Source organism: Mustela putorius, unplaced genomic scaffold (genome assembly GCF_011764305.1).
Source record: "Mustela putorius furo isolate JIRA1106 unplaced genomic scaffold, ASM1176430v1.1 tig00003853_pilon_pilon_pilon, whole genome shotgun sequence".
NCBI lineage: Eukaryota > Metazoa > Chordata > Mammalia > Carnivora > Mustelidae > Mustela > Mustela putorius.
This window is the reverse complement of record NW_025422005.1, coordinates 31,388,655-31,411,844: the sequence shown is the minus strand read 5'-3', so window position 1 is coordinate 31,411,844 and position 23,190 is coordinate 31,388,655. Positions and strand designations below refer to the sequence as shown.

Below are 23,190 nucleotides of genomic sequence, written 5' to 3'. Positions count from 1 at the left end.
AGCATTTGATGGTGTTCGTGTTCTGGATTTTGGCCATTCTAATAGGTGGGTAGTGGTATTGTTTTAATCTGCATTGTTTTAATCTGCATATTCCTGATGACATACAGGAAGAAGCATCTTGTCATGTGCTTATTTGCTATTTTTGTATCCTCCTTGGCAAGATGTCTATTTAACAGAATTGGCCCAGTTTTTAACTAAGTTGTTCATTTTCTTACTGTTGAGTTTTTTCAATTCTTTGTATATTTTAGAAAATAGTTCTTTATCATGTGTGCCTTTTGCAGATATTTCTTCCCACTCTGTGGCTTTTCTTCTCATTATATGGATTGTGTCTTTCACAGAACAGAACATTTTAACTTTCATAAGTCCAGCTTATTGATTATTTCTTCCATGGATCGTGCCTTTGGTGTTATATCTAAAAAAGTCATTACTGGGGCTCCTGGGTGACTGCTCAGTCAATTAAGCAGCTGCCTTCAGCTCAGGTCATGATCTCAGGGTCCTGGGATCTAGCCCCAAAGTTGGGCTCCCTGCTCAGCAGAGAGCCTACTTGTACCTTTCCATCTACCTTCCGCTCTGCCTACTTATGCTCTCTCCTTCTCTGTCTAATAAATAAATAAAGTCTTTAAAAAATTAAAAAAATAAAGAAAAGTCATTGCCAACCTAAGATCATCTTATTTTTCTCCTATTTTATTTTCTAGGAGTCTTACAGTTTTGAATTTTACATTTAGGTCTGTGAACTATTTTGGGTGTAAGATCTGTGTCTAGATCCTTTTTTTTTTTTTTTTTTTTTGCATGTGGCTGTTCAGTTGTTTCAGCACCACTTTTGAAATGACTATGTTTTTCTCTATTGCTTTGTCTTTGTTCCTTTGTCAGAGATCAGTTAGCTATTTCAGTGTGGGACTGCTTCTCAACTTCCTGTCTGTGCCATTGATTTGTCTGTTCTTTCATACTCTCTTGATTACTGCAGCTTTATAGTGAGTCTTGAAGTTGGGTCCTCCAAACTTGTTCTTCTCCTTTAATACTGCGTTGACTATTCAGAGTGGGGTTTTTTTGCCTCTCCATATATAAACTTTAGACTCAGTTTGTCAGTAGCCACAAAATAACCTTCTGGGAGATTGGAATTGAATTGAATCTGTAGATCAAGTTGGAAAAAACTGACATCTTGACAATATTGAGTCCTCCTGCCCATGAGAATGAACTGTCTCTCCATTTATTTAGTTTTCTCTTTCTTTTTATTTTGGTTTATTTTATTTTATTTTATCATAAGTGTACTCTTTAATCCCCATCACTTACTTAACCCATCTCCCCACCCCCCTCCCCTCTGGAACCAAACTCAGTCTGTTCTCTATAGTTAAGGGTCTGTATGTTAAGAGGTTTTTTTTATTATTATTTCATTCATCAGTGTTTGTAGTTCTCCTTATATAAGTCCTGTACATATTTTGTTACAGTTATACCTAAGTATTTCATCTTCAGAAGTACTAATGTAAATAGTATTGTGTTTTTAATTTCAAATTTCACTCATTTCTTACTGTTATATAGGAAAGCAATTGACTTTTCTATGTTAACCTTGTATCTTGCAACCTTACCGTAATTGCTTATTAGTTCCAGGAATTTTTTTTATCCATTTTTTCACATTCTCTACATAGACATTTGTGTCATCTGTGAACAAAGAGTGTTTTGTTTCTTCCTTCCCAATCTGTATATGTTTTATTTCCTTTTCTTATTGCATTAGTCAGGACTTCTAGTATAATGATGGAAAGTTGTGGTGATATGCTTGGGTGGCTCAGTCAGTTAAGCATCCAACTCTTGGTTTCAGCTCAGCAGGCAGAGAGGCAGGCAGAGGCGGAGAGAGAAGCAGGTTCCCTGCAGAGCAAAGAGCCCGATGCAGGGCTCGATCCCAGGACTCTGGGATCATAACCTGAGCTGAAGACAGTGGCCCAACCCACTGAGCCACCCAGGCATCCTCTCTGCTTCTATTTTCTAAAAGAGTTTCTAAACAGTTTATTGGGGAAAGTTTCTTTCTTTTTCTTTTTTTAAAGATTTTATTTATTTGACATAAAGAGATCACAAGTAGGCAGAGAGGCATGCAGAGAGAGTAGTGGGGGGGTAGGCTCCCTGCTGAGCAGAGAGCCTAATGCGGAACTCGATCCCAGGACCCTGAGATCATGATCTGAGCCGAAGGCAGAGGCTTAACCTACGAGCCACCAGGCACCCCACAGGAAAAATTTATTTCTTAAATGCTTAGCAGACTTCACCAGTGAATCCATCTGAATCTGGTGCTTGCTATTTTGGAAGATTATGAATTATTGATTCAATTTCTTTAATAGAAATAGACCTGTTCAGATTATATTTTTCTTCTTGTATGCTTTGACAGATTGTAGATTCCATGGATTGGTCCATTTCATTTAGATTATCAAATCTGTGGGCCTAGAATTCTTCATAGTATTCCTGTGTTATCCTTTTAATGGCCATGGATCCATAGTGGTATGCCCTCTTTTATTTCTGGTAGTGGTAATTTGTATCATCTTTTTCAAAAATTTAGCCTATAAAGGTTTATTAATGGTAATTGTTTCAAAGAACCAAATTTTGGTTTCATTGATAATTTTTTTCTTCTATTGACTTGTTTTCAGTGTCATTGATTTCTCCTTAATTTTTATTATTTCTTTTCTTATGCTTTAGATTTAATTGGTTCTTTTTTCCTAAAGTAGAAGCTTAGATTATTGATTTCAGATCTTTCTTCTTTTCTAATATGTTAAGTATACAATGCTGTATACTTCCCTCTATCCACGGCTTTTGCTGCATCCCAGAAATTTTGATAAGTTTTATTTTTATTTTCATTTAATTCAAAATATATTTAAATTTCTCTGGATATTTGATCTTTGGCCCATGTGTTATTTATAAATAAGTTGTATAACCTCCAAGTATTAGGGTATTTTCCATCTACCTTTCTGTTACTGATTTTTTTACTTAGTTCTGTTGTGGACTAAGAGCAAACACCGTATGATTTCTATTCCCCATAAATTTGTTAAGGTATGTTTTGTCTTCATGAACGTTTCATATGAGCTTGAGAAGACTGTATGTTCTGCTGTTGTTGAGTGATGTAACCTGTAGCTATCAATTATATCCAGTTGATTGATGATACTATTGTATACAAACATCCTTACTGATTTTTCTGCCTGCTGGATCTGTCCATTTCTGAGAGAGTGATGGTGAAGTCTCCAATTATAATAGTGGATCCTTCTGTTTATTCTTGGAGTAATTTTTACCTCTCATATTTGATGGTCTGTTGTTAGGTGCATATATGGTAATAATTGATATGTCTTCTTGGGTAAATGACCTCTATATCATTATGTAATGCCCCTCCTTATCTACAGTGACTTTTTCTACCCCTTTACTTCTTAACTATATGTCTCTTCATATTTTAAGTGGGTTTCTTGTAGGCAGCATATAGTTGGGTCTTGTTTTTTGATCCACTTTCAGAATCTCTCTTATTTTTTTTTTTGAAGTTCATTGATTGATTGGTTGATTTGAGGAAGAGAGCAGAGCAAGCAAGAATTAGATTAGGGGACAGGGGCAGAGGGAAAGGGAGAATGATACAGGGCTTGATCCAAGGACCTTAGGATCATGACCCCAGCTGAAGGCAGACACATAACTAACTGAGCCACCCAGGCACCCGAGAAATCTGTCTTTTAACTGGTATATTTAGACCATTGATATTTAAAGTGATTATTGATATAGTTAGATAAATACCTACCATATTTGTTCAGTCTCCTCTTTGTTGCCTTTATTCTTTGTGCCTATTTTTGTCTTCCACTTTTTCTCTGCCTTGGTGGTTTTAATTGAGTATTTTATGATTATGGTTTTTCTCCTTTTTTAGTATATGTTATACTTTTTTATTTTTTAGTGATTACCTTAGAGTTTATTTATTAGTATATTAGAGTTTATTTATTAGTATACATTTATGACTAACCCAAGTCTGCTTTCAAAATCACTGTGTCACTTCACAGATAAAATAACAAGTAATCCTAATTCCTCCTCTCCATCCCTCGTATGATTGCCGTCATTCATTTCATTTACACATAAGTGTAAATAAGCATGTGTATATATCCATAAGCATACACGATCAAATACATTGCCATTGTTTTTATTTTGAAAAAACTGTTATCTGTTAGATCAGTTAAGAATAAGAAAATTAAGTTTCTATTTTGCTATCATCTATTCCTTCTCTAAGTGCTCTTCCTTTCTTTAGGTAGATTTTAGTTTCTGATCTATATTAGTTTCCTTCTCTCCAAGGAATTTCTTGAACCTTGCTTGCAATGTAATCTAGCAAAAAACTTTTTTCCTTTTTTTTGGTCTGAGGAAGTCTTTATTTCTCCTTCACTTTTGAAGGATAATTTTTGCAAGGTACAGAATTCTAGGTTAGTGGGTATTTTCCTTCAACATTTTAAGTATTTCACTCCAGTCTCTTCCTGCTCATGTGGCTTCTAAAGATGTAATTTTTAGTGTTGCTCCTATGTAGGCAAGGGGGATTTTGCCTCTGATTTCTTCCTAGACTTTTTCTTTGTTTCTAATTTTCTGTATTTTTATGTAATATAAAATTATATAAATATAATTTAAATTATATAATTTTATATATTCTATAATTTATATATATAAATTATATTATATAATTTATATAATTATATAATTTAAATTATATAATATAATTTATATATATAAATAATTTTTATGTAGTTGTAGAGGGTTTCTTGGTGTTCTCTGATCTTCCTGGGATCTGTGGTTTGGTATCTGCTATTAATTTGGGGAAATTCTCTGTCATTGTGTCTTCAAAAATTTCTTTTGTTCCTTGCTTTCTTCTGCCAGTAGTCCTACTGTGTGTGGTGTTCCCACAGTTCCTAGATAGCTTTCGGCATTTGTTTCAGTCATGTTTGTCTTGGCTTTTTCAGTTTGGGAAATTTCTATTAATATATCATTAAGGTCAGTGATTCTTTTCTCAGCCATGTCCACTAATGAGCCTGCTAATGAGTCCATCAAAAGTATTCATTTCTGTTATAGTGTTTTTGATCTCGAGCATTTCTTTTTTATTCTCTCTTAGAATTTCCATCTGTCTGCTTACATTGCACATCTGTTTTGCGTGCTGTCCACTTTACCTTTAGAGCCCTTAGCACATTAATCATAGTTCTAACTCCCAGTCTAATAATTCCAACATCTCTGCCATGTCTGAATCTAAGTTCTTACACTTTCCAGTCTAAGGCTAGTTTCTTTTGTGTGTACTTTAGTCTTGTGCTCTGTCTCTTAAAACTACAGTTTTTGCCTTTTGGTATACCTTGTAATTTTCCTCTTGATAGCCATATGTGATGTACTAGGTAAACGGAGTTGTTATAAATAGGCCTTTAGTAATGTGATGGTAAGGTGCTGGGGGAGGAAAAATATTCTGTAATCCTATGATTAAGTCTCAGTCTTTGGTGGGGGCTCAGGCCCCTAGATGGTGAACTTCACCAGTATTTCTTATCCTCCCTGCCCTTAGGTGCAACAGGATGGCTGGAGGGGGCTGGAATTGGGTATTTCTCTTCTCCCAGATAGATTAGGCTTGGATCAAATCCTGGCAGGATTTGGTAAAATGGCTGTGGTAAAACCGTTTTTCCTGAGGGCAGACCTTGTTAAGAAGAGTAGAACACTTTGGCGTGTTTTTAAATGGTTCCTTTTCTGCACTCGCTGCTGGAGGCATGAGGGGATTTTTCTCCAGTATTCACTATGAGAACATAGGCTGAGCTCCCGAAGGTAACTGACAAAACTGTGGGACACCCCTCCTCCAAAACGGGGTCCCCTGGAGTTTCTAACTCTCAGACTTGCCCACACTAAACTTGCAGTGATTCATCAGTTGCCGTTTAGATTTTCCTACCCTGGCACTGGTTACTATGGAGATTTATGCTTATGGGTTTCTGCTTAGTAAAATGTGATTTTCAGTATTCATCTATCTCTCCAAACTTGGGGGCGGCGGCACTTTGCCCTGTGACCTCACTTCTCTGAAGGATCTAAAAAGGATTGTTAATCTTTCCATTTGTTCAGCTTTTCACTTGCAATTAGGATGGAGTGACCATTTCTACATTCCTTAAATACTGAACCCTTCTCTGATGTTTTGTTTTGTTTACAACCTTTGATTTCATGGCTGCAGTACAAAACTGAAACATGACAGTTATAAATATCTTTACAATCTTAAGATTTGGAAGAATTTTTAAAACAAGACAAAAGCATGAACATTAAAAAAAGGTATATAACCTTTTATATGCCAGAAAAGGGCAATATCAATATATTCAACTGTTAATTTTAACATTAAGACAGCTCATCTCTCTTCCACGTGACATCATTTGGGGTGGCTCAGTTGGGGCTGGAGGATCCAATTCCAAGATTCACTCACATGGTAGCAAAATTGGTGCTGGCTGTTGGCCTCTCCAAAGGGTAGGCTTGGGCTTCCTCACACCATGGTTGCTGCATTCCAAGAGCAAGTGTCCCAAGAGACAGGAAGTGGAAACTTCCATTTTCATAAAACTTAAGCCCGAAAATTAGCATAGCATCATTTTCACCATATTCTACTGACTAAGCAGTCACAGAGCTCAGATTCAAGAAAATAGACCCTACTCCTCTATGAGAAGAGGGTCAAAGAATTATGGAACATTTTAAAACCACTTCACTCTACTCCCTGGACATAAATTATTACATTTTTCCTACTTGGGAAAGTTCCATCCCCTTATAACTCTTGATCCTAGGATTGCATTATCTAAATCAGATCCAGGAGCAAATGAAACCTCTCAGGTGCAGATTCTCGAGTGTAATAGCTCCTTGAGTATAATTCTTCTCAATCTGAAGGTCTGTGAACTAACAAAAAACATTGGCTACTTCCCACATACCCAGCATACAATGTTGGGACAGGCATCAGATAACTTACAGATAAACACTCATTTAAGAGGGAGCAGTCACTGGTCTATAGAAATTCTGAAATCCAGCTGGGCACATGTTGCCAGTCCCTTAACTAGATCCAGTACTGCTTTCCTGGGGTGGTTTTCCATGTGTCTTGGTTTTGTCCTCTGAATCATCCTTCCTTTTCTGTAGGAAAACTGAGATTGCTTTCTTGGTTTTCATTCCATCTTTGAAAGGTTTGGGTCTTAAAGGATTCTTTTCATTTTGTACCATTTCTGTCCCTTTTAGTCTGAGCTGGCAGTGCTTCCACCAGAATGATTCTCTCAGAAACTTGAGGGGTTTTCTATGAATATTGTTGAGATTTCCTTCATTAGACAAAAGCCACACCTCAGATCTTTTGAAGATAAGCCCTTCTCTACTTCAGGCTTCCTATATGGCTGCTATGAGACAATGCACTTGAGATTCTTAAACTTACCGGTTAAGGGAAAGAATCTGTAAAACTGGCCCTTAAGATTCTTAAAGGGCCTTTTGGTCAGAAAGAGTATGAAGCATAGTCTTAATCATTCTGGCCCCTTTAAATATTTTATTGCCCCATTCTGGATTTGACCCTTTCTTAATTTGGAACTGTTTGTCTTCTGGAAGGACTGGAAATGAGAAGCACATGTGGACTCTTGAGTCCTGGGCTTTTTTATTTTTAATGGTTTTTTTTTTAAGCTTATCTCTCTCATTTTGCATTTTTTATCATAGGCAGTCAGAAGCCACCTGGCACTTTCATTACTTTGTCTGGAAATCTCTAGCTTTTTTTGAGTCCTCCAGCTACATTTACTTCCTGGTTCCAGGTTTCTGAAGGCGACAGTGTTGTCAGACTCTAACTCCCTACCTAGCAAGTGTCTCCCATCCTCCATCTTCTAATAAGATTTTCCCACTTGCCTTAAGCTCTCACTGGCAGCCTCCCCCAAACCTGTAGGCATCCATTCTCACATTTCTAAGAGAATCATTCTGGTGGAAGCATTGTCCGGGTAGACTAATGGGGATAGAGATGGTACAAAAGGAAAAGAATCCTTTGACCCCCAACCTTTTATAGGCTTATCTTCAAGTCCCTTTATGCTTTCACTCATACCCTTTCTGGGGCCTTTATTGCTTCCTGCTTCCCCAGTCCCAAAGCCAGTGCCATGTATGTTGGGCTTTTGTTAATGCAGCACCCTTTTTCTGGTACCACAATCCTTTCCAGTAATCTTTTGCTTCATGGCAAACTGCCACCAAACTTCATGGCTTAAAACAACAATGTGGGCTAGGTGGCAGTCACTTGCATCTTTTCCATGCTGTGTCAGCTGAGGTGGCTTAACTAGGATTGGAGGGCCCCCTTACACCATATGGCTGACAAGTGGGTTTTGGCTGTTGAATTCTCTCCACATAGGCCTCTCCACAGGGTGGCTTTGCCTCTTCATACATGGTAGTTGGGTTCTGAGAGTGGATGTCTCAAGAAAGAGGACATGGAAACTGTCAGCTTCTTAGTTAAACCTGGGCCCAGAAACTGACACAGTGTCATTTCTACATAGTCTGTTGGCCAAATGTCACAGAGTTTGATGAAAGAGTTGTCAAAGGTTTGGGAGCCATGTCTTTATTTATTAATTTATTTAATTGTTGCTGCTGTTGTTGTTGTTGGCAGAGGGAGCCACATTTTTAAACTGCCACGGTCTTTGAAAGGTTTTATAGTTCAGGGGTGTCTGGGTGGCTCAGTCAGTAAAGCGTCTGCCTTCAGCTCAGGTCATGATCTTGGAGTCATGGGATTGAGCCCCATAAAAGTCGGGCTCCCTGCCCAGTGGGGAGTCTGCTGGAGATTCTCTCTCCCTCTGCCTCTTCGCCCCTCTCTTGGTCAGTCACTCTCACCCTGTCTCTCTCAAATAAGTCTTTAAAGAAAATAAAGGTTTTATAGATTGCCTTTTATATTTCACCCTTTAATCCATGTAGAATTTCTTTTTTATAGTCAACTGGACTGGTTTTAATTTTTCCTTTTCATGTGTTTTAATTAAGTAAAATTTATATGCAGTGAAATGTACATATCTTAATGTATAATCAGATGAGTTTTAATCTGTGTAAGCACCTTGTAAACACAACCCCAGTCAAGATAAAAGTCATTTCTACCCACCCCCTAGAAGTTACATCATGCCTCCTTATGGTCAGTCTTCTCTCCTAACTTTATTCTGATTTCTATCCCCGGAGATTGGATTTTCCTGTTCTTGAACTTAATATATGAATGGAATTATACTATATGTACCTTTTGTATCTGGTTTCTTCCACTAAAATTAATGTTTTGAGAAGCATGCTATCAATAGTTCACTCTTTAGTACCGCTCTGCTATTTCCGTAAATGAGTATACCATAATTTGTATGGTCCATCTTGTTGATGGACATTTGGGGTGATTCTAATTTTAGGCTGTTACGACTAAGCTGCTATGAACATTCTTATAGCTATGAACATTCTTTTCGTAGATCTAGGCCTTCGTTTATTTTCACTACTCTTCTTAGCTCTTTGAGTTCCTACATTTTTACTTGTTTTGTTTTCAGTGAAGGAGTCACTCATGACATGCAAGTCCTAGCTATTACTTAACAGAGGTCACCCAGTCCTTCTTTCATTAGATCTGCCTTCATACTCACCTCCAGGGACAAATGCCCATTCTTGGGCCTTTTGTGAATTAGAAATGACACAGCTGGTTTCTCATCTTTGCCCATTCTTAGTTAAAGATTTGGCTCTCTTGGGTCTGCTTGGCCAATTGCTACTTTGCTTATCTGCTCTCTAGCTTCCAAAATTTTAAGCTGACCCCTTTATTGTCTGGCTTATTTTGGAGAGTTTTAGGAGAAAACGGAGTTGAAGGCGTATTTCAGTTCATCTTGCTTACCCTCTACTCTTTCCCTTTCTCACCTTCCACACCCTGCCTTTCTCTTACTATTTTTCATTTCCTTCTCTCCATCTTGCTTTCCCTTCGAATGAGGTGAGGAGTCCTCAGACAGCATGTGGCTCAGCGCCCTCACTTTACAGAGGCTAAAGCCACCGCCCCACAGACAAGGACGGCCGTCCGTCCCCAGCCAACACAGCTCCCGCTCTTAACTCTTTTGCCTTTAGTAGCAAGAAAGACCTTTGCCCACCTGTTCCTCTTTCAGTTAGTGATCCATGGCAGTGTGAGAAAGCCGAGTGCCCTGCTCGAGTGGGGCCTGCAAGGCCCATCAGAAGAGAGAATGTCATGACTGACCAGGCTGCTGTGGGTCCTCTCCAGAGAATGAAGCAGCAACTCTGTGGCAGACGGCCTCTCACTCCTGAGCCCCCTCTGCTCCCTACCTAGCCCCGTGCCAGGAAGAGGGCTACAGTAGGAGAGCGCCCAGCTGGCGTGACAGGAGGAACTACTGAAGCAGACAACACTGTCTAACTGGGCCCCTCAGGCTCTTTCTGTGCTTTTCTTCATTGCCATATTGGTCTGTTTTACTACATTCTTTGGGCCTGAGTGTTAATAAAGAAGAGAACAAAGCAATTCCAAGGCCCAGAACAGAAACCAAGGCAGGTGACCTGTGGTGTGACCATTCTAAGTGCAAGGCCAAAGACACACCAGCGCGCTCTGGCTGACAGTGCCATGGACCCGACCTCTCCTTACACAACATGAGAGATCCAAGGAGTGTGTGAGGTGACTGAGTCCTGAAAACGAAAGGACGTACATCCGGGGAATTGTTTAGATGCCCTGTTCAGCACAAGGAAGACAAAGTACAAGTTCTGTGCCTTGGCTTTTGGTCTGGGCTGTCCTTCCAGCAGGCTGTGTTCCCAGAGCCTTTGGTCATGCAACTTGGGCTGGTTGCAGCTGGACACAGCCACCCTCTGCCCCCCTCCCCGCAGTGTTTCACCAGCCTGGCAGCTGGGAATCCTGCTAGGGACCAGAGCCCAGAGTGTGAGAGACAGAAGAGAGCACTGTTACGTCATTTCTGTACCCTGGGCACTCTCTAAGCAGCTTTGACTCTTTGTCTCCTGCAGTTTGTATTTACTTGAACAAGAATGGCAGCCCCGGCCCCCACTTAGATAAGAAGAAGGTCCAGCTGCTCCCCGACCATTTTGGGCCGGCCCGCGCCTCCGTGGTTCTGCAGCAGGCTGTCCAGGCTTGCATTGACTGTGCATACCACCAGAAAACCGTCTTCAGCTTCCTCAAACAGGGCCACGGTGGCGAAGTGATCTCAGGTAAGCCCCCTGGGGCTGGTGCGGCCACCTGGCCAAGTGGGGCAGGCCTTCTCCAGGGGGAGATTTCTGGCAAGGCCTCCTCGTTCCTCCTTCATGCCTGTAGGCTCTGGAGACATGGGAAGGGATTCCTTTCCTCCAAGAGTCCTCCTTTTCGACTCCCAGAACCCTTCTGAGCCTTATGCACACCTGTGCCAAGTAGAATACCTCCTGTCCTATCTCCCGGCTCAGCCTCTGCATACAGGAAGTAGATGTGTTTTGCTGTAAAGGCATTCCAGAAGAATCCAGAGGGGCTGCACTGCGGCAACAGGAGCTTCCCCAGACTGCCATAGCCTCCCACCTGGCCTCGGGGGACCACGGGACTCTTGTCATGTTCTTGGACTCTTTAGCTGCCCTGTCCTATGCCAGCCCTGTTACAAGGAAGTTGAATCCCAGGGCAGAGTGGGAAAGACCATTCCCTCTGTCTCTCCTGCTCTGACTGATTCAACTGCACTGTGTTTTTTGTTTCCACTGAGAATATCCACTTTTCCTGCTGTGCCCTGATTCTGTTTCAATGTTCCCAAGTCCAGAACCCCACTCCTTACCCGCCAAACCTATGAAGACTTGACCTGCAGCCCTTCGGTCTCAACTGCACGACACTGCGCGGTCTCCCACCCCTCCCCGTTAACGAGGCGCAGCATCTGGCCTCAGGAGCCCCACTGACGCGGAAGACCCCAGGAGTCCCTGCATTCTTGTAGAAGACCCCATAAATAACTATTTTGTTAGCACACCTTCAGTGAGCCTGTATTATATGCCAGAGGCTGTTGCCAGGCCCTGGCCAGGGGAGGGGGAGGAGAGGTGACAGGTGAGAGGTATTCTGATGTGTGAGAAATGTGTACAGGTGGTGTGGGAACCCAGACAAGGGAGCAGTTGGCTGTGTGGAGGATGAGGGCAGGCATGGAGGGCATTTTTCTAGAAGGCTGAGGACTGCTGGGATATCAAGCCTCCCTTTCCTTGTGAGGCCAAGGCTTCTGTGGGTAGTCTGCAGGGATCCAGCCTCCTCTGCTGCCTCTGTGGAGTTGCTGTTACCCACACCTTCTCTAGGGTTCTTCTTCTGCCCCAAAACTGGTTCCTGGGAATGGCCTATCTCCCCACTTCCTTGCTGCCCTCAGAGACAAATGTGAAGGCCTTCTGCTTTGTAAGGATTATACAGATACTTCTTGAATAGAAATAGATAAGGAGTAAAATAAAACCAAGCGTGGAACGGTTCCAAATGTTGCTGAAACTCTAGTGCCCTCCTACAGATCAGATCGTGCACCTAAACCATTGCTGGCAACAGCTGTATTCTGCTTGTCTGCCTAGCTTTTCTGTTCCTGGGCAGTTCTTATGGAAAGAAAACCCGAAATGAGCAGACTTCCTGGAGGAGGCCCTGCCAACTGATGGAGCAGATAGAGTTATGTTCACAGTTGTTTTCACAAGTTGAGTAAAATCACTTCAGAGCCCCGGTGCAACAGACCTGGCCTAGCCACTCCCATTACAGCAAGCCCTTTGGAATTGGAGGCAAAAATCAAACCCTTGAGGGAGGGAGGGGAGGGGAGGGAGGGACAACCTGGGCACTGATTGCTTTGTGTAATAAGGTAAGCCGGAGGCAAGCGGTGGGCTGGGCTCCTCCTGCCCTGCGCTGCCCTGCACTGCCAGGCTGACATGCTCAGCCCTGTTTCCTTAATTCCACAGCCGTGTTTGACCGTGAACAGCACACTCTCAACCTCCCAGCAGTCAACAGCATCACCTACGTCCTGCGCTTCCTGGAGAAACTCTGCCACAACCTTCGCAGTGACAATCTGTTTGGCAACCAGCCCTTTACACAGACCCACTTGCCACTCACCACCACCGAGTACGGCCACAGCCGCGACAGGTACCTACCAGGTAGGAGCTGGGATGGGGCCTGGGCTAGGAACGGGGCACAGGGCTGGTTGCCGCGCCAGCCAGGGCCCAGGGCCGGCCCCCACGCCTGCCAGCATGGGACTCCTCCATCTCTTCCCAACTCTGCTCTCTCCAGGGTTTTGTCTCCTCTCTCTAGGGTTAACCTTCTGTCCTCTGGATTTTTATCCCTAGAGAACAGTGGTTCACAGTTCCCTTTCTGAGCCCCACGCGGCCTGTGGAGCCACGCTAAAGTCACAGCACCCCTCCCCGTGTGAAGCCGGCAGCCAAGGCCTGAGGGTGCTCCCCCTTGCCAACAGGAAGGTTTAGTCTCAGGCTACAGATTGAGAAATGTACTCCCCAGTGATTGGCCGTCTGCTCTTTCCTTTGGCGTGTGGCCCTAGCTCCGCCAGCACTGCCTGTCTAGCAAGTCATTTCAAGTTCCTGCCATCACGACCCGAGCTGGAAAATAGCTCTCCCAGTTAGCAGAGCGGACCCACAGCGGGGAAAGCAGCGGCCACGTGGCCGGGGCCAGATCAGTGACTAAGCACTTCCAAGAGGGTTACGGAGGGAAGGGAACCAAGCATCGCTCATCTGGAGCCCGGGACCCAGCACGACAGGGAGGGGAGCCGAGCTCAGCCCCGCACATAGCGAGGTAGGTGGTTGTGGAGAGAGGGAGCAAAGGCCCTTAAGACGAGTTCCAGGGACCTTTCCTGGGCGAAGGAGCAGAGAGCTGGTGCACTCAGTGCTGGGGCCATGCTGCCCGTTGGTGAGGGAGCCAAAGTCTGAGGGGGCCCTTCTGAGTCTTGTTCCCACACTGCATCCTCCAGTGTCTTTTTATCATTGTCTTAACTCATTCCTTCTAGAAGTGCCATTTCTTGAGAACGTGCCTGGGGAAGTAACTGCTCACCCAGCACCCCCGCGTGGCCACTATCTAGACCTCTGCACCCCCATGAGCACTGCTCTTATGACTTGGTGCAGGGCAAAAAGATAACCTGAATTTCAAATATTCCTTGATAGGGCCACACCGGTCTGGTCCCACGGATGTGTCTGTGTCCCCCTCACTGCTCCATTTCTTGGGAGGCAACTTCTGTAACCTGCTCTCCTTCTTGCTCTCATATCAGAATCTGAGAACAGAAAAATATGTTCTTAGCGTGTTGCACTGGGGGTCAGGGCTAGGCATGGCAGCAGTGGGGACAAAGGCAGGTGGCCTTCAGGAGCTCTGAGCTGCACTCAGGCATAAAAGTGAGGCCTCCCTGAGCTTCTGGAAGAATGGATACACGAGAGGGGGTAGTGTACACTAAGGTTAGCTGCTAGTCTGCAGACAGATTTCTCCAAGACCCAGGACCCCAGAACTCCAGTGGAGTGGCAGCGTTAAGAACGAAGAGAATTGTACTGGTAGCAGTGTGCCGAGACCGGCAGGGCTGTACCCACTGGGCCTGCAGTCACGGAGGGAGTTTGGAATTGAAGCCTGAGGTTTCTTGGGAATTCTGTTGCAGCTTGCATCTCTCTGATTCAGCTACCAGATAGGAGGAAGCAAGCTTTAGCCACTCTGTCCTTTTACCTCACCAACTAAGAGACAAAGACCAGGTTATCACATTCCACCATTGGCTGCCCCTCTCCTTGCCCTCATTTTCAGACCGATTCAGCCAACTTTCTGGGCCTTCCTGTGCTCACTCTCTCTCAACTTCTGTGTCCCATCCTGGGTGCTAGCAACTTGGCTGCCCTCCCCCCAGCTTCTGTTTGCTTCTCTGAAGTGAGTGTTCTAATTGTGCCCAGACAAGCCAGAGCTTTGCCTAGATTTCTCACTCCTCTGTGCTCCTTAGCCTCTTTCCCACCTGCCTGGCTGGCTGCCTTCCTGACCCTTTGCTCCAGCATCTATCAATTCCTGTGCTTTCCCGATGACTTACCCCTACCTCTGCCAAAGAGCCTGATCTGCACAGAGCTCTCTTTTGCTTTGTCCCTTGGATCTGGGGTCTGTCACTCCCACCCTTCTGCCCGGCTGCATGGTTCTGCTAGTTCAGCATCCAAAGCTACCTGTTCTCTTATCTGGGTACTTACAGAGCCTCCCTATCCCCTGCCCTGCAGCTTGTCTCCACACTTTCCAGGCCCTAGGGTCATGCACTTCGGCTATAGCAAATAGTGACCAAAGGCAGAGCCCATTAGACCTTCTAACCCAAGGTGAGATTGGACTATTTCCCTCCAGTGTTTTATTTTGAAAAACTTCAACCCTACGAAAAAGGGGTACAAATAATGGTAAGCATCCCTGCACTCTTCATCTAGAGTTACCACTTCCCTTTTTGCAATATTTACTATACCTGTTCTCTAAATCTGCGTATTCTTATTTATTGAACCATTTGATAGTTACCTGCAGATGAGAGACTCGATCCTTAATAAACTTGCCTGTGTTTCTCCTAGGAGCAGGGAACACAATAACGTTCTCGCACTCAAGAAATTTAACATCAGGGCACCTGGGTGTCTCAGTCGGTTAAGCCTCTGCCTTTGGCTCAGGTCATGATCCCAGGGTCCTGGGTTTGAGCCCCGCATTGGGCTCCCTGCTCAGTGGGGAGTCTCCTGTTCCCTCTCCCTCTGCTGCTCCCCCTGCTTGTGCGTTCACTGTCAATCTCTCTCTCTCAAATAAATGAATAAAATTTTCGAAAAAAGAAATTTAATAAAATTTACCAGTTGATATATATAGTCCTATCAGGTTTCCCCAGTTATCCGAATAATGTCATTTTAGCTGTTTTTCCCCTAATCCAAGATCCAGTGAAGGACCATCCACTACACGCAGTTGTTCTCTTTACTTCCCTTTTACCTACAGCAGTTTTCCAAACTCTGTTTTCTACCTTCCATGATGTGACATGGGCATTTGGAAAGTGCAGGCCAGCTGTCAGATACTCCGTGCCAGCTGCTGTGCTGGCCTCTGGGGAGCCAGAGGCACAACCGACTCCATGCCCGCTCCAAAAGCGTGTCCGTGGGGAGAGGGGTACCGGGTGCCGTGCGTGTGCTGTGAGCCAGGAGGGACGATGAGCAGGGTGAAAGAAGAGGTCTGGTGGTGTTCCTGGGGGACACAGTGTCAGATTAGGGTCGCTTCTTCAGAGCTCCCCGCAGGGCCGTGTCAGCTGAGAGGCCCCTGAGGGTTGGGTGAGAGTGCGCTCCTTCCAGCCCTCAGAACTGACAGCGGGAGAGGAAGACAGCTCATTTTGCTGGTCCCAGGGACTCTTCTCTCGGCTGTAACTGACCACCCAGCACGCCCCTCCAGGTCTGCTGCCTGGGGCCTGCCCACATTCCTCTCTGCCAGAGGAACCGGTCCATTCAGCCCATGGCAGTAAGTTCCGCAGCCCTGTGGTTCTGGTTGCCAGCCTGGTCTTCTGGGCTTATAAAGTGGTTCTCCCGCCCAAATCCTAAAATTCACATGATTAAAGCCAAATAACAGTGAGATCTGTTAGGATGCCCCCTCATCCCCATGCCGGGTTTCCTGGTAGAATGGTCAGAGTTCTAAGATGACACAAATGTTCATAATTAATTGTACCTGTATTGAGTCCTTTATTCAGTCAGTCAGTTAACCCAGAATTGATTGGCTGCATGACACCAAGCTCTGGTTTACGCACAGAGGGTCCCATAGTAAACTAGGAGTCCAGGTCCTTCCATGCAGACTTTACAGCCTGGTGGAGAAGAGGAGCAAATAAGCAAACAGCTCATTTGTGGTGATACATACTTTCACAGGACGAGTTCAGAGTTCAAAAGTTCAAACCAGATGTCAGGGAAGACTTTCCAGAAGAAAGTCTTGGACCTGAAGGAGCAGGATAACCAGGTGAAGATGCTCCAAGGCGATGGAGGGAGGAGTGTGATGAAGAATGCACCAGCTGACTGAATAGCCTGTGAGACTGAGAGGGACAAAAGGGAGCACACCCCGGGTCAGAGGAACTGGAGGCTCGTGGGAGTCGGGGCTGCAGTGCAAGCAGCAGCCCAGTGGGCAAAGCTAACTGACCACATTAGTGGCTTTGTATCACTGAGCAGTGAGGACCCAGGGAAGGGCCACAGCCAGGCCTGTGCTTCCGAGAGGTGGCTCGGGGTCCCGTGCAGGAGAATGGATGGGTGTGGAGCGACCCAGTAGGCAGGGAGACCAGCTGGAGGTTTGTGTGGGACTCTGTGAGTCCTCTTAGATTTGGGGATAATCCTTTCCTTCAGTATCCACATCTCAATAACAAAATGAACTCCCACACCATATAATTCAGACTAGGTTTCCTACTCTGACTCTGTTTTTATTCCCTCTTTCCCTGACCACTCTCCTAGCTGACCATCTCTCCCTCAGCTGCTTTACCCCAAACATTTGATCTGGTTCCCGGCCTTCATTTCCCTAAGGAGAAATGAATACAAGGCTATTGACTGTGATAAACTTATACTGAAGTTTGGGTGGGGGGAGGAATTACCACAAAGAACAGCAAGCATTTTAACGTTTTTGTTTTGTCTTAATATTTGTCAGTGGGGTGCCTGTGCACCTCAGTTGGTCAAACTGTTCACTTTGATTTCGGCTCAAGTCATGATCCCGGGTCATGGGATCCAGCCCGGCTTCAGGCTCTACGCTCAGCGGGGAGTCTGCTTGAGACTCTCCTCTCCCCGCTCCAACTTGTGCACGCTCTCTCGCTCTCCCAATCTCTCTCTTAAAAAAAAAAAAGACCTTTGTGTTAATGCTTATAAGCTGTTACAGGATATATCTTACCCACCTCTTTCACCTTGGACCTCAGCCTGCCGCCATTTCTGGGACGCACTCTGGGTTCAGGGCATTTTCTCCTCTGTTCTCTATTCCTTTCATCCTATACCTCCTCCTTTCCGAGCTACCAGCAGATAACTCCAAATTACTTTATCCTGTATAATAATTGCATTCCCTTTGGTCTCAGCTTTCCCTGACCTTGTCTTTCATAATCAAAATTATGTAAATGTAACAGTGTAATTATATAAATGAAGGAACCAGACCTATACTTTCAGCAACTCAGAGAACAAAGACAAAAGCTTTTGGTGGAGAGATTTGTTCTATCTTTCCTCTGTTCTCTTTTTTTCTGCCTTCTTATGGATTAATCCAGTTTTTTTATGATTTTGTTCTATTTCCTTGCTGGCTTATAAGCTATAACTCCTTTATTTTAGTGATTGCTTTAGTTTATATTATACATTTTTTACATATCACAACCTACCTTAAAGCCATAATCCTATCGCTTTACATATTTGTATAAGAATCTTAACCAGTGTACTTTCACTATCCACCTCCTGACCTTTGTACTGTTGTCACTGTACATTTTACTGTTCCACATTTTGTAAAACCCATTCTACATTGTTATTATTTTACTTTAAGTAGATAATTAACTTTTGAGTGGGGAAGGAGAGAGGTAGGGAGGGGGCAGGAGAAGAGGGAGAGAGAACCCCAGTGTAGGGCTCGATCTCACAACCCTAAGACCACAACCCAAACTGAAATCAAGAGTCAGTCACCTAACCAACTAAGTCACCCACGTGCCCCAATAGGTAATTAATTATCTTTTAAAGACTTTTTTTTAACATACAAGAAAAAACATTCTCAATATAAAAGATTTTTTTTTTAATTTACACTTTCATAGTTACCATTTCTGGTACTCTTCATGTTTTCAGTGTAGAGGCAGAGTTTCAGATCCTCTTCCTGCCTGAAGGACTTCCCTTCACATTTCTCCTTTTTATGGCTCTACTGGACACAAAGTCTTTCAGCTTTTGTGTCTCTGAAAAAGTCTTTTTTTAACCTTTGCTTTTGAAAGATACTTTTGCTGAGTTTAGGATTGACTTTTTTGTTGTTCAGCACTTTCTTTAAAAGATGTCACCCCCCCATTGTTTTCTGGTTTGCATTGTCTCTGATGAGAAGTCTGCTGCCATTCTTCTCTTTGATTACGTGGGTCCCCCACCCCCACCCCACGGATGCTTTTAAGGTCTTCTGTTTATTATTGGTTTTTAGCAATTTAATTATGCTATGCTTTGGTGAGGTTTTCTTCATGCCTGTTGTGCTTGGAGTCCACTCAGCTTCTTGGACATGTGGGTTTACAGTTTTTATCAAATTCGAAAAAATATCTACTATTCTTTCTCCATGTATATTTTCTGTTACCTCTGTTTTGGAGACTCCAATTAAATATATATGAATTTTCTTGAAGTTTTCCCACAGTAATAATGTTTTAAAAAAAAAAATTTAGCGTTGGAGTGCCTGGGTGGCTCAGTGGGTTAAAGCCTCTGCCTTCGGCTCAGGTCATGATCCCAGTGTCCTGGGATCGAGCCCCACATCAGGCTCTCTGCTCAGCATGGAGCCTGCTTCCTCCTCTCTCTGCCTGCCTCCCTGCCTACTTGTAATCTCTGTCTGTCAAATAAATAAATAAAATCTTAAAAAAAAAAATTAGCCTTTTTTTCCTGTTTTATTTTGATAAATTCTGTAGCTATGTTTAAGTTAGCTAATCTTTTCTTCTGTATTGTCTGATCTACTCTTTTTTTTTTTTAAGATTTTATTTATATATTTGACAGAGAGAGATCACAAGTAGGCAGAGAGGCAGGCAGAGAGAGAGAGAGAGAGAGAGAGGAGGAAGCAGGCTCCCCGCTGTGCAGAGAGCCCGATGCGGGACTCGATCCCAGGACCCTGAGATCATGACCTGAGCCGAAAGCAGTGGCTTAACCCACTGAGCCACCCAGGCGCCCCGTTGTCTGATCTACTCTTAATCTATCTCAGTGTATTCATCTCAGACATTGTGTTTTCATGGACACTTCTGATAGTTAAAATGCCCTCCTTTTTGAGCCAAAATCTGTCTTAATCCCTGCCCTGTGTTTTACTCTCTGTTTTTCAAAAGACCCAGTCTACTGCCCAATTCTCTTCCTTTCCCATGACTGCCCTTGGGGTATTTGTCTCCCCTGACTTTTCTGTGGACTGCACATTCCCAGGCTCTGTCTCCTTTGCATAATTTCTAGACTTCTCCCCACCAGTTTTGCCATCCTCCCCTGGGAACTCTTGTTTTTAAGGTAGCCTTGCAAGGTGATAGAGAAAAATCTGCTTCTCACTGAAAATCAGTGCATAAGGAAAGGTCCTTACCTGTCTCCTTCTGTGTACCCCTCCCTAGCATAGCAGCTAGTACATGAACATGTGTTCAGTGAAGGAATGAACTCCCTCTCATGCTGACTCTTCTCATATGTCTAGCACATCCACAGCAAATTTCATTTAAATTGATGTTTAATAAATGTGAAGTTAAGCATCTTGTTATAGATAGCCAGTCTGAATCCCAGAAAAAAGGCAGTGATCACTGACCAGCAGTCATGCCAGAAATAGAACTCAAGTCTTTCAGCCCTAAGTTCTGACCCCTGCCAAGTTTCTTTTGTTTTAGCAGCAGAACTCCTTGTTGCAAAGGCAAGATTATATGAAAACTCTGGGGCATAAAAGTTAAAACCAGAGCTCTTGTGCTAGCAGCTGGGATGAGGCCCAGAGCATTACTCACTTGCCTTCCCTGCGGAGGCCCTCAGGGCACCATGGAGTACAGCATGAAGGCACTGCAGTCTCCTCCACTGCCCTTGTCTCACTGAGGCAGCTGGGCCCTCGTCTCATCGGCCTTAAGGGCACTGGGACCTGCCAGAGCAGTGGGCATGATGCTGCATCTCTGTGGGAGAGATGTGATGACATTGCCAGTCCGGGCACCACCTGTCCTGATTGCCAGGCCCCTCCACTCAGACTCCAGGTCTCAGCTGCCTTTCCTAGCATTGCTGAGAGCAAGACAGGCTGACTTGCATCAGCAGCCGGGGAGCCCCGGTACTATTGTGATTCTTCACATCTGTGACCTCAGGTGAGGTGAGCGGTACTATCCCCAGTGTTTGCCAGGTAAAACGAGTTCTAGAAAGGTAAGGTCGCCCTGCCAGCACACACAGAAACTAGATCTCAGCTTTTCCTTGAGCTATTGCAGAGGACTTGGGTTTGCCCTCTAACTCTGAGTGAAAAATCAAATGACAGCTCCCCACCTTGGTAAATCCATCTTCTCATTTGATTTCTCAGTAGAACAGAGCGTGATTTTCCCCCTATTTTACAGATGAGGAAGCTGGTGCTGAGAAAACAGACAACTTGCCTGGGACCAAATACTAGTGAAAGAGCCCAGGCCTAGAACACAGGCCTCCTGTCTGCTGACTTGAGTGCCTGTTCCTGTCTCAAATGTGGGATGCTGCTGTGATCATCTTTCCTGGAAAACAGGAATCTGAAAGCTCATCTGCAAAAAGGGGTGGGCTGTGGTTCAGGTGCCCAGCATTCTCCCTTCAGAACCATTCCTGGGGGAGGGCTTCACTTCCCTTCAGGCCCACTCCCTGAGAGACGGGCCAGTAGCTGGCCCTTGACTAGCTTGATTTGCCTTTATGCCCTTGGTTACCAGGCAAGTTCAGGTGAGTATTAGAAACTAGTCCTAAAATCCTAAGCCATCTTGCCACAGAGGTCTTACTGTGTGCCAGACAATGTCCTTGACCATAGTGATGGATCACTTGACCGCAGTGAGTCCCAAGCATGACCTAAACAGCCGGCCTCTAAGAAAAACCACAAAGCATACTGGCGTGGCCCAGGCCCCAAGAAACCCTCCACAGGCAGAGACACTGTGACCAGGGCTGAAGAACTGACCCGATGTGGGTAGAGCCCAGCCACGAGAGGGAGCCTGCTTTAGGTTCTGGAGCACTGTATTAGGGGCTGCCTGGTGCTGGTCTCCACGGCCCCGCTCTCACCACTGTACGAGCCCGGCTTCCTTGGGGCATTTCTCTTGAATGAGGCAAATACCAAAGGAGGGAGAGAACATAAGAGCAGACCCTTCACTGACAGGCCTTTAGTCAGGCATTGAAGAGCATTTCTGAAATGTCCTGCTGGCTGAGAGGGTCATCTTCTATAGTGCCCTCATGCAAGTAAGTTTATCTCTTCTCCAGTGCCCCTGTCCCCTGCGCTGGCATCTTGTATATAAGGAGGTGGCCTTTTCCTAAAATAGTTCTATTTGTTTTAAGGTTCGCCTTATCCAGAAAAAGCACAAGACATCCAGACCAGAAGAAACTCCAAAGACCATCTAGTCTGAAAGGAAGAGTCTCTAAAGAGACCCAAGCCCAGAGAGTGGCACTGGCCTTGACCAAGGCCACCTAGTGAGAGCCAGAACCATGACTAGTGTACAGGCCTCCTGAGACATAGCCGAGGGCTCTGTCCAGCTGTCTCTCACTCCATCCAGACAGGTATCTGGGAGGCCACTGCCGTGGAAGTCGTTCCAGGCTAGTTCCTGCTCTAACTCTGGTTTTCCTGTTTTCCAGGTGAGAGCTTTGTCCTGGGGAAGAGTCTGACCCGGTCTTTGGAGCCACACTCAGATTCAATGGACTCTACGTTGAATCCCACCAACCTTGTCAGCAGCTCCCAAAACCTTCGAACCCATGGGTACCGGCCTTTGGTTCCATCCTGCGGCCTCCCACTGGGTACTGCCTCAGCTGTGCGACGGCTCTGCTCCAGGGGTAAGCTTACCTGGGATCTCCCCCCCCCTCCCACCCTCCTTCCCTCCTTCCTCAGTGAGCTCTGCTTGCCCCAGCCTGGGAATGGGAGTTGGGCTGGCCTCTAGACTGACATTTGTGCCTGGCTAGGTACCCGGAAGGCAACTGAAACTCTGGGATTGGCTTGAGAATAATGGAAGCTGAGAGCCAAAGGCCTAGAGCCAAAGGGGCAGGGAAGGACACACCCATTCTTTATTAGCCATTGATTTGAACACCACCTGCCTTTGGCACGGGTAGCAAAAATCAATCAGTTCTTGTCCTCAAGGAGCTCAGTCTTACGGGAGAGATCGGCTTGAGTACAGAGATATGCCTTGGGTGCTAGGAAAAGGTGGCAAGAAGGAACGCCTAACCCAAGCTGGGGCTCCAGGGGAAGCTTCCTTGAGAAACTGACACCCTGCCTGCGATTTAAAAGCTTGGCCGTGTGAGTGGTGTCCAGAGTAGTCGGGGAGGGAGAGCTGTCCAGGAAGAGCACACTGCAGGTAAGAACTGGTACAGATGGTCTGCATGGAACTCCACACGCTGTGCCATTGCTGAGTATAAAATGCCATGGTGGGACATCAAACAGAAAAGCCTGGAAAGGTCAGGGCTACTTCACAGAGGACCCAAATGCCATGGTAGAGTTTG

The 23,190-nt window shown here is 44.8% G+C and overlaps 1 protein-coding gene across 18 annotated transcripts in view; it reads left to right on the top strand.

The window, feature by feature from the left end:
- The window catches only part of SCMH1 (Scm polycomb group protein homolog 1), a 169,897-nt gene that overhangs the window by 138,387 nt on the left and 8,320 nt on the right, over positions 1-23,190 (top strand). For 15 of the 18 annotated variants that reach the window (XM_045064310.1, XM_045064309.1, XM_045064308.1 and 12 more), the window contains 3 exons: positions 10,933-11,133; positions 12,844-13,035; positions 22,336-22,530. In XM_045064310.1, coding sequence (XP_044920245.1) covers positions 10,933-11,133; positions 12,844-13,035; positions 22,336-22,530 — 588 coding nt within the window. Of the gene's footprint in view, positions 1-10,932; positions 11,134-12,843; positions 13,036-22,041; positions 22,261-22,335; positions 22,531-23,190 lie in introns of those variants that run through there. The other 3 variants (XR_006601730.1, XM_045064316.1, XM_045064315.1) reach the window with 3 other exon arrangements.